The sequence below is a fragment of the Hermetia illucens genome, chromosome 2 (assembly GCF_905115235.1).
Source record: "Hermetia illucens chromosome 2, iHerIll2.2.curated.20191125, whole genome shotgun sequence".
NCBI lineage: Eukaryota > Metazoa > Arthropoda > Insecta > Diptera > Stratiomyidae > Hermetia > Hermetia illucens.
Window position 1 is genome coordinate 12,464,490 of NC_051850.1, and position 11,105 is coordinate 12,475,594.

Consider the following 11,105-nt stretch of genomic DNA (forward strand, 5'->3'; position numbering starts at 1 on the left):
TCCTCAGATGTCAGACAAAGCCACATTGTCAAAGTTTTCTTTAACGAAAAATCTGGGTACTCTCTGTCTCTGGAGGATGTTCTCAGATTCGCAAAAGCCTGCGAACGCCATTGGATAGATAAGATGCAACTCCAACCGGGGAAGAAGATGCAACACCAACCAAAAAACAAAAAAAATCTTTTTTGACAAGTCATATTTAGTGATAATGACATTCGAATCCGTGCCTCTACTAGTTTTTATTGGATATCTACATTTTTTTTTTATTTTTGCTTATTCTACGTGAACCTTAGTTCCATACTCTCGCAAAATCTTATTATCAGATTCATCTAAATAAGTTTTCGTAGCGCTTTGAAGCTCATTTATAAAATCACGTTCAGCACTAACTTCATCATCAATGATAAGATACTCGTCCTTCCCTACCTTAACTTCGGGCCAATCAACTATTCCTTCGGAAAGTGGTTTACCAGTTGCAGCAAATGATGTCCAAAAATCCACCATCAATTTGGCAATTTTGGTATCACTCTCATTTAGCTCATCTGCGTAGCTATCAAACAAATATCGATCATCATCTAAAAGCATTGCGCCATTCAATAAATTACTCCTTCTTAAGGGTAGGGTGTGATGCTTTCCGTTGTATTTAAAGGTATATGCGAAGGTTTTTGGGGTTTTGTTTAAAAATCCCGTGTAATAGATTGCTGACTTGACATATAAGCTAGACCACTGAAAATGAAAAAGAGCCTTGAAAAATCCTGGACTAATTATCAAGAGAATATGTATCACTCACATCTAAGATTGATGTCAAAACCAAGTTGAACGTATGCCTCAAGGTTTTTGGGTCTGCGTTCTCCAACTGGGCCAGAGATGAGGCGTTTGGCATGAGCCTCTCCCAATTGCTTTCACCAAATATCTCGCCTGCTAATTTTACAAAAGACGTTGCATCTTTCGCAAATCGATCCAGTGTGAAAAAGGACGATTTTTCCGGAGTGGGGTCAAAGACTGTAATTTGACGTAAATATATCAAAGATTGTGTAGGACGATAAAGAAATGGTAAATAATAGTACTCACAATCAAGGAAGTATGCGGATGGTTGATCAACGAATCCGATGATTTTTGGATAAATTCGAAATTGACCAGATCGGTGAATCTGCTCGGGGGATTCATTTAAAAGGTTACTGGGTCCACCGATCGTGATGAACGGAATGTTGCCTTTATGCATGTCCTGTTGAAATTAATAAAATTTATCAAAATTACTAAAAGAAAACTTGAAAGTGAACAGCGAAGAAAATTGTTAGCTACTATGAAGAAAACTCATTGGCCGATTAATCAGTTATCCTTTTTGTCCCTTTTCTTTTTCTTCATTTTCATCAATGGAGGACTAAGTTTAGGGGCGGAGTCTAGCTCGGAATTCCTCACTTAAAAAAAGCAACTAAAACACAATTGAACCATTGCAAATACCATAACTTACCGAAGACACTGGAGGCATCAAAATGTTTTTCGGAAGTAACTATTCCACGTACTCAATACTCGGTCCCCAAAGTCGAACAGTGCGAAACCCTCTATCTAGTAAATTGCGACCTTCTAGTAGTAGTTTTGAACTAACTGGGGTTGACATCCTACTTTATGAGCGAATTCTGTAGGGATTGGTTTCTCTCTCAACGGAATACCATTACCAAATACCGGCAGAGTCCTTTAAGAGAACTTGCACCCCTGTTACAAATGGCAAACTCGCACTTAATGTTGAATGATATTTCCACCTAAAAATTGGGTGGCCCTGATGAAATAGATAGGTGACCAAAATCCGTTTCTCTCTCTCTCTATCTTTCTCTCTGTCTGTATTATTCTAAGCTGCCTACTAGCGCAGTAATATTCGTTTCAAAAGTTGGGGTGAGTTTGCCCTTAAGCACTCATGATTCTTGTCCTTTGAGCTTTTCTCCTCCTTCCTTCCTTCACCAGCTCATTTTCTATTTATACAATTGCGGGGAAAACCGTAAGCCGATTCTCCTTTGTTCTCAGCATCTCTGCAACTATACTCTCCGGCCTCACGTTCCTTCCTATCACTTGATTCAGGCTCCTTGAAACATGGCATGCTCTGCATTCTCCGGTGTGCCACTTCAAGCAGGATAACCTGGCAAATCATCCGAAAGCGGTATAAATACTGCCTATTGTAACCATCGTCTTTCGTGAGAAACTGGGTAACATGGTAGTTGCTTTCTCCGTGTTGTCGCCCAAGCTATACCTTAATTTTCGGAATAAGCCTATGGGTCCATCGGCCCTTCGAAGACTCATCCAATTTGCGTTGTCAGAGACTATACGACTCTGACGTTGCCGCATTCCTACGTTCGATGTGCCCCTCCGTACGTCTTCCATGGATCGAATGGAATCATGCCCGCCACCACCAGTGCTGCCTCGTCTGATGTGGTTTTAAAAGCAGGTAAACCGAATTCACCTACTTGCGTCTCTTTCAGAGATTGCGAGAGCCTTCGCCCACACAGCTGACACATAGAGTAGAATGGATCGCACCATTCTGGCTAAAAGCAGTCTTCTTCAGTGCTTCGGCCCACCGACATTCGGCAGTATTCTTGCAAATACCGTGGCGGCATCAGCTACCTTTTGACATGAATACCCTAAGCGCTTTTCCCTAGAGCTCGGTTTGCCGTGAATTATCACCCCCACAGGCTTACAATCGACCATATATCCACCAACTTCCACCATCATAGTGTTTTTTTTTTTGTTTTTGCTACAATTCGTTATTAACACCGCTTCCGTTTTCTCATCCGCCTGGATCAAACCAGACTTTTACAGACAGGCCTTTACTGCTCTTACCATCTCCGTCGCGTAAACCTCCAAATCCTCTGAGTCCTCTTCTAGGACGAGAAGAACAAGCACTCCATTATACATAAGATTTCACAACAAATAGCCCAGTCCAGTTCCCTGCAGTACCTACGCTGTACTCTTCAAAACCCTCCCCCGCCCCGTACCAGAGAGTTGTCTCTGAGAAGTAGTTCTCCATCAAATAGGCCAAATATCCAGGAACACCTATGTCAGCCAATGTGCTTTCAATTCAACACCAGTCGGCGGAATTAAATGCATTTTTAACATCCAGCGCCACCACGGCACAGTAACCGGTAAGTGGAGGTGTCAGCCACTCGTTGACCTGGGCCACCGTTTATCTTCCGCTAGTTTGGTGGTAAGGAAACAGAGTGGTAACAATCTGTTTCAGGAGGCGCGGACAGGTTACCTGGGATGATCTCCGCTGCCTTTTCATTACCACTCTATGGGCTCCATCCCAAAGGTGTCAAGGATCACACAACTGTTTGACGCAGTTCCTTTTATTTTGACAAACCGCCTCCTTTGAGCTATCACGCAGTTGTCACTACGTCCCCTCTCAATCTTTGCTCCCGGGTTTTCCTCTGATCTTCTGGTAAAGCCTCCTTGTCCGGAAACATGCGCCTCGCAAACTTACTATTTCGTTATTCCACCAGAACCAGTTGGATTGCCTGTTGGGGAACAGTCGACTTCTGGACATAGTAGCATGGCATGCTTTCGTCACTTATGAGATGATCTGGGTGGTTTTTCCTATGGCCATACTATTCAGGGATATGTCAGGCTCAATTGCCGCAGAGAACGTGTCCCCCTCTAAAACTTTTGCAGTCTAGTTCGGCAACCCACCCGGGAGTGGAAGTGTGGGAGCTCTTTTTCGAGTTCGGTTAGCCCTTGATCTCCATTTATCATATATTGCCTGGTGGTCACTATGAGTGTAGTCTTCAATAACTTTCCAAGCAGCTTTTCTGATTATAGACGCCAAGCCCTTTCCTCTGAAAATTTTTGAGGTCCCAACATTTGCGAGTTGCGCGTCTAGCTCCGCGAATAGCAGAACATGTTCTCTCATATTTGTTGTCTGGCTGCCCTGTTCAAGAGCCCACGGATTAAAATCACCTGCTATGATTATCGCCCAACGTCCTCTTGTATCCACCACCAAAGCGCTCAACATTTGCTTATACTCATTAAGTGAAGCGCTGGGTGAAGCATAGCAGCTGTACATCTGAAGTCCTTTCACCTTCGCTCTGATAAAACCTTCTTCCCAGTGCTCAATTACCGCCTGGAAGGCTTCTTCTCCGCGAGTCCGTAACACTGCTTGCCTAATTGTCACCATCTTGATTCCGATATCACTAATTATGGCCACATATATATTTTTTCGCGGACAGTTTGCGAGAGTAGATCCTGCGCCGTCATGCAGTGTTCGAGGTTGATTTATATCAACATTATCTCTGAGTTTTGTTGAGGGCTCTCCTGTATTTCCGGTACCTTCTGCTATCGGCAATGTACCGATTGTCTACCCCCTCCTTCCCTTGGCACAGCAGGCAATTTGGGTTTGCCCCAGTCTTTTCTAATGTGGGCCTCTGCCCCGCATTTCCTGCACTCTTTTGAACTGTCATCGGTGTGACTGAAGCCAAAGCATCTAAAGCACCGTTTCAGCAACACCTGCTCTCTAACGCTCTCTATGCTTACTCTCCCTGCTGGCAACTGTTTGAGTACTGCCTCCACTAGTAGTCTGATGATACCGGATTTTGCCCCACCGTAGATTTTCCGTAGCGCCTATACCGCTGACTGTAGAAGCCCAGTGAAGTCCAACTTCTTTTCCAAAACCTCGCGAATCTCCTCTTTCTTTGTGTAGTATCCTTAAAGACTGTAAGAAGCTCCGTTCTAATAGGCCTGATTTCGGTTTCCTGCCCCAATTTCAATTTGTCTCAAGAATTTATCCGCATTATATACTTAGACATCTTAAGCTCCAGCATCAGGGGTCCCTTCTGACAAAGTCTAATGTGGCTAACATTATCTCATACGTTGGTAAATTCTAGGTCTGCCCTCACTCTCTTAAGAATGTCAGCGTATGACCCCTCGCCGCGTTTAGAGATGACAATAACCTCCGGTCGTATCTTTCTCCTATCTCTCTTTTTCCAGAAAGGGTCGATGGACGAGAACACATTATGAGATAAACTGTGATCGCACGCAGTTCCTCACGGATGTGGTGGTTACCGTAAATACCTTTATAGGTTTAAACTGGATAACACCTAACTGTACCAGCCGTGGCGGTATTCCGCAGAACCCGGAGCATGTTTCCTTGCATTGTCCTAAATTCGCAAAGGAAAAAAAGATTTGAGAGGAGATATTGGGAGACACAGTAGCACCGGAAAATATAATTGGGAAAATGGTTGCGCGCCAGGATAACTGGAATGCGAACGACATGGTAGGTCGCTTTCAGTATAGGTTAAGAGAAGCACAGGAGGCGAAAAAAGTGCAGTTGCGAATTCAATCGATGAGCGAATGGGGGCGGGGGGAGCTAGAGCCATGTTCACCCCGCGACGAAATATTTTGCTTTGGTCCCTCGTGAAGGAGAACAGGAGTTAGGAGGTGGTTTTAGTTGTTGAGAATCCCACACGCTGGGACATGTGTACCAGTCTTTGCAAGATTTCCACCTCCGGAAAAAGGCAGAAAGACGGACACACGGATAGACGAATAATAAACCGGTTGTAACACGGTTTTGTTTTCAACAAAAGCAGAACCATCGTTGTACCATTCTATTTGTTTAGACTCGTTTCACACATATACGGTCCAGTATTCGGTTCAGTTCAATTACAACCGAAAAACAACCGAACTAAATGAAACCACTTCACACTTTCACGATTGCTATTCGGCAAACTCCTAATTTCGTCCAAATAAAACCCGAGAACATTTAACAACTGATCAGTAAAATTCACTCACTGTGAAGTCAAAACCTAAACTGAACCGTGCGGGTGTGTAAGTCTTGATTGCTTTTTGTTCCCTGGACACGAATTCGAACCGTACTAAAACCTGATAAAACTATGCGTGCCGTGAGGGCATTCGATTGAATACGGTTTCAATTAGGTACCGAATAGACACCGGATTGAAACCGAAACATCGTTTTGTACTTGTTTGAAGCGACCGGAACTAAACCTAAAATGAACTGAACCGAATGGAACCGTATACGTGTCAAACGAGCCTTATTGAACAGCGTGAAGAAACTGCTCGATTGCAACATATGCAAAAAGCCGATCTCAATATTGCAGCACACATCGGAACAGCAGTAATTATTCCGTGCTTCTGCAAACATCACGAAGGCTGTGTGAGAAGAGGAAAGAATTATATCGCCTGTAACTAAGATAATCCTCACCGCTGGAGAACTCTAGCCATTCATATAATTGGCCAGAGAGAAAAGTGCCTAAGACGAGCTGTCAAAAACGGGAGTGACTGGAGTTTAGTTTAGAGAGACCCGTATATGATGAAACATTTATTTTTTAAGAACACTTAAATCCCAAGCAATTAGAAAGAACAGAGATATTGACTCCAGATGATCAACTAGCTTCACCATGCTCGCAGCACACATGTCTCCTCACTTCGACCGATATTGAGAATTTCAAGAAAAGGACCGAAATTCGTGATCACTTGCGTTGGAGAAGGATCTAAGCTTCAACACAGTATATAGGTTGAGGCGTCTGGAAGCCAGGAAAATTGCAGAAATTTGGAGGAATCTTGAGAAAAACTTTAAACCATTGTATCTCCGTGAATATTCGGAATTTTGTGGAAGGAGCGAAATTCGTGATCATTGGGGTATTGGGGAGGGTGTGAGCTCCCAATTGGGATATAGGTTGAGGGGTCCGGGTGCCAGGAAAATTGCTGAAACTTAGAGGAATCTTGGGAAAACCTTTAAACACTTCGACAATAATAGTAACGGCAATGTCAAGCAATGGAATGGAAAGAAAAAGAAAAGGAAATTAAAATAGAAATTGACGACGGGTTCCTAAAATTAGGATTCTGAAAAACATGAATTTTTACTAACCCGAGCTGGAAACAAACTTGCTTTTTCGTCAAAGATTTTCTTTTGAGGGGTCCTTGACAAAGATAGTGAAAAGAATCCTTGTGCCTAAGGAGAGTGTGAGAAGACTATTCAGCGAAGGAAAGAAAGATGATCGTTCTAACTCCACCAAAGATGCAATCGAAATGTTACTTCCAGGTTTCATTACTCCTTTCCTGGCAAATCTAAGTAAAATCCACCGAAACTGCCCGCTTTTACTTTCAAAGGATTGCAGATGAATTTTATATGTCAGAAGGCATAAAAGGAAGGATCTTGGCAAATATTTGGCAAATCAAGATTTTCAAGAATGGTTTAAAAACAAGAGCTAAGTAATCATACGTAGGTCCCCCCCAAAAAAAGATTAACCAATTCACCCTTCAGAACAATCACTCCAGGATGCCATACTTACCCAAACCTTACTATAAGCTGCACTTAAATCCACGTCATTGGCTTCCACCAAACACTTCGTAAGTCTGATTTTGTTATGCACATCCTTACATTTGAGAGCACTTCCAACTTCACGACTGATTAGTATTGGATTTGAGGAAGTAAAATTTTTTAGTAAAGCTGATCCTGACTGAAGGATAACTTGATGGAACAGGTCTTTCTGCAAAAAAAATATGAAGAAAATATGATATCTTCAGAGAGAATGTTCCGAAAATTCGTAGAAATTTACTCACCGCAAGATCACTGAGTGTCAGCACATGAATGACTCCAGCAACCTTATACTGTCCGAACAAGGTAACGCGATCAGGATCGCCACCATATTGCTCGATATTTTTCTGAACCCACTTCAAGGCTAACAGTATATCAAAAACGCCTGCATTTCCAGGTATTTGTTCATTCCGCATTGACAAAAATCCTTTTGCTCCAGTTCGGTATTCAACGCTTACTAAAACGATGTCCTTTTCTAGTAGAAAACCAGGTGAAGCAGAATCGGCTGTAGCGTATAGAAGGTCATAGTCACCGATATGCACCATCACCGGTTTCTTGCTACTGATCTGATTAGGATTAACAATTTTGAAAGGATAAATCGTTTTTGATGAATCCTCTGCGTTTGACATGTGGGTCTTATTTTTTTAACTTACTGGAAGCCAACAATTTCAAACACTGTGCTACTTACATTTGGTGTGTAAACCGTAACATGGAGAGGTTGAAGAAGTCCAGAAGAATTATTGCGTTCCAAGTTACCATTGATGGAATTTTCAAAGGAAGACTTGTCGAAAGAAGGCTAAAAAATTGGGTTGTGTCAAACCAGTTTATTCCAGGAATGAGTAAAGCAATGAGTAATGATGGCATGCATGTAAATCAAGACTCTTAAAGTAGCTATAACACTAGATAAAACCTCAAAAACAATAGATCACAAACACTGTCACCTTTCACTCCGCCCTACCTACCAAAAACTTTCTCTTATCGGAAAAGTAAACTCCATATTCGACATTTTTGAATTCATAGACCGTACGATTGGACCACTTTGTTTTAAGCTGCCGAGTCCATTGTTTCTCGGCCCAAACAACTGATAGTAAACTGATCAATAAAATGAAACTTTGTAACGAAATTATATTGACCGACACTTTCATCTTTAACTACGAATCCAAACAATTATTTTAATATGACTTCATCCGCATCTCTTCTTAGACTATTCTAGCTCTTCTTGGACTATTCTAGCGTCTCCCATTGAACTGCTTATCAAGTTCAAAGTCGTTATCAATATTTTTTTGCCATTAGGAATTTGGTGATACTCTTTGAAAACAGATACAATTTGGAGTGCATAAAATATGGAATATATAATAGTTTTGGAGGGAACTGTTATTTTGTTACACATTCTTCCAAAAGTAAAACAAGTCGGGAAACCGGAAGCTGGACGCCTCAGGTACGAAAGATTTTGTGTATTTCTTAGTACGTAGCACGTAATATATCCATATATTATGTGAGAGTATACACTTTCGGGTGATATTGACATTCACAGTCTTCAATTTTCAAAGAAGCAATAATTTTGACGTATTACAACTTTGTTAGTTATAGTGCGGTTTCCACCAAACTTGGTAAGATCTTGCTCTACATTATAGCCTGCAAAATTTCGTGGTGCTAGCGTGAATTTAACGGGGGTTTCCAGTCAATTACAAAAAAATATAGTAATATACTATTATTAACTTCATTTGAACAGATATCGGTATGGAAGGTATTTCGGAGCCAAGGCACCATATAGTGGCAGCCCCCTGATTTCAGATTTTTCGGTTTGGTAGTTTCTGAGAATTTCTACCTTAAAGAAATGATCACTTTCAACCCCCCGCACTCCCCATCCTTCCAACGAATGTCAAAACTAAGACCGGCTTCGAAGAGTATTAATCGAGACCTTTAATTTGATATCACACATGGCTATATTTGATGAAAAAAAAATGTACACCCCCTTTTTGCATCTATCGAGACCTCCCCTTAAATTCGACGTAACACCCTGTAACTTACTGTATGCGTGAGTGTTCACAGTTCCCACTTTCCCACCGAATTTGGTGTCAATCGCTGCTACAGCCTCTGAGAAAAAGGCGTGTGACGGACAGGCAGACAAACAGAGTGAGAATAGGAGACAATAAAGCGCGGGCCTGGACGGAGTACCGAATAAGGCCCTTAGGCCGGACATGTTTGCTGAGTTATTCTAAGCATGCATGTCCGAGGGAATATTTCCAGCGGTATGGAAGTGGCAGAAGTTGGTACTTCTGCCTAACCCTGGTAAACCTCCAAGTGAATCCTCCTCATTCCGACCTATATGTCTTTTGGACACTGTGGGGAAAATGTTAGAGCGGGTAATCTATAATAGATTACTCCCGGTGGTTGACAGCCTGTCAGATCGGCAGTATGGGTTCCGTGAAGCCAGATCAACCATTAATGCCATCAAATTGGTAACTGGCTAGGCCGAAAATGGAATCCACGGAAAAGGTAGTACCAGCAAATGTTACCGTGTAGTAACCTTGAACGTGAAAAATGCATTCAATTCGGCCAATGGGAATCTAATACAGAAATCCCCAGAGAAGGTTGGTATCCCTGACTATCTCCCTGCTATCGTCGATAGTTATTTAACTGAAAGGAGACTCTGGTATGACACCGATGACGGACACCAGGAGTACGTTGTTTCCTCGGATGTCCCGCAGGGCTCCGTATTGGGCCCACTACTGTTGAACATTATGTACGACCGTGTATTTCATCTTCCCCTTCCGGAGGAAGCCACAGTGGTGGTAAAGCATCTCGAAGGTGCTGAGTTATACTCAAGCGAGGCAGTCAGTGTTGTTAAAAGTTGGCTAGACAGCTCTGGTCTGACACTTGCAGACGAAAAAACAGAAGCGGTCCTCATCACCGGTAGAGAAATTACGCCTGTATTAGAATTAAGAATCATATCATCACTTCCAAGCCGACCATCAAATACTTAGTGGTGGTAATAGACAGGAAGCTCAGTTATAGGCAACACGTACAGTATGTTCGCGATAAACCATCTACTACTAGCATGGCCCTGGCGAGGATGATGCCGAACGGCCACGGAATACCTCTAGGTTGCTTATAGCCAGGGTGGTGACCTCAATCACGCTCTATGCGACCCCAGTTTGGAGGGAAGCGTTGCAGATGTCAGTTAATACCAACAAACTGAATGCAGTCTTGGCAGATGAGATAGGCGAACATTTACGATGCGAAGCCAATCTCTCCCTTATGGCAGACGAAGAACGCTGTGGGGGAGAGATCTATAAATAGATGGCAAGAGCAGTAGGAATGCTCGGGAAAGGGTCGGTGGACTCACAAGCTCATTCCTGCCATCAAGGAGTGGTTAGTTGTATTCTTCCACTGTCCGAGATTTGTGGAAGAAAATAGGAATTTAGAGGAGACTCTAGGAGAAGTGCTGGTACCAGAAAATGTAGTGCCGAAAATGGTAGCGCATCAAGAAAATTGGGATGCTGTCAACTGCATGATCCCATCTATCCAAAATAAACTGCGAAAGGCAGAGGAGAGGATAAAAGCGCGGTCACGTGCGCTGCTTATAAAAGAAAGGTGACTAAGCTAGAATGAGCTGACTCCGCCCCGTGATGTAATACCTTATGGAGGTTCCGCGGGGCAGGGAAAGAGTCGGGGGTGGTTTTAGTGAGTAAAAATCCCACACGCTGGTGTGTCTAGATCAGTGCCTTTTGAAGATTTCCATTTCCTCCAAAAAAAAGACAGAGAGATAGGCAGACAGTCAGACAGACAGACA

The 11,105-nt window shown here is 42.7% G+C and overlaps 1 protein-coding gene across 1 annotated transcript; it reads right to left on the minus strand.

Moving 5' to 3' along the window:
• Nucleotides 1-217: 217 nt before the first annotated feature.
• Nucleotides 218-8,530, minus strand: LOC119648258 (liver carboxylesterase-like). The gene is made up of 7 exons (XM_038049903.1): nt 8,272-8,530; nt 7,998-8,105; nt 7,555-7,875; nt 7,284-7,481; nt 1,066-1,219; nt 785-996; nt 218-720 (listed from the first exon to the last, which is right to left on the minus strand). The coding sequence occupies exons 1-7, from the start codon at nt 8,452-8,454 to the stop codon at nt 271-273; spliced, it is 1,626 nt and encodes a 541-aa protein (XP_037905831.1). The 5' UTR covers nt 8,455-8,530; the 3' UTR covers nt 218-270.
• Nucleotides 8,531-11,105: the final 2,575 nt, after the last annotated feature.

Excerpts from the sequence above, each read along its gene's own strand:
- LOC119648258 (XM_038049903.1), bottom strand. The coding sequence starts at position 8,454 with ATGAAAGTGTCGGTCAATATAATTTCGTTACAAAGTTTCATTTTATTG. Across the intron at positions 1,220-7,283 it reads CAGCTTATAGTAAGGTTTGG|GACATGCATAAAGGCAACAT; the intron begins GTAAGTATGGCA and ends TAATTTCAACAG. Across the intron at positions 721-784 it reads TTTTGACATCAATCTTAGAT|TGGTCTAGCTTATATGTCAA; the intron begins GTGAGTGATACA and ends TTTCATTTTCAG.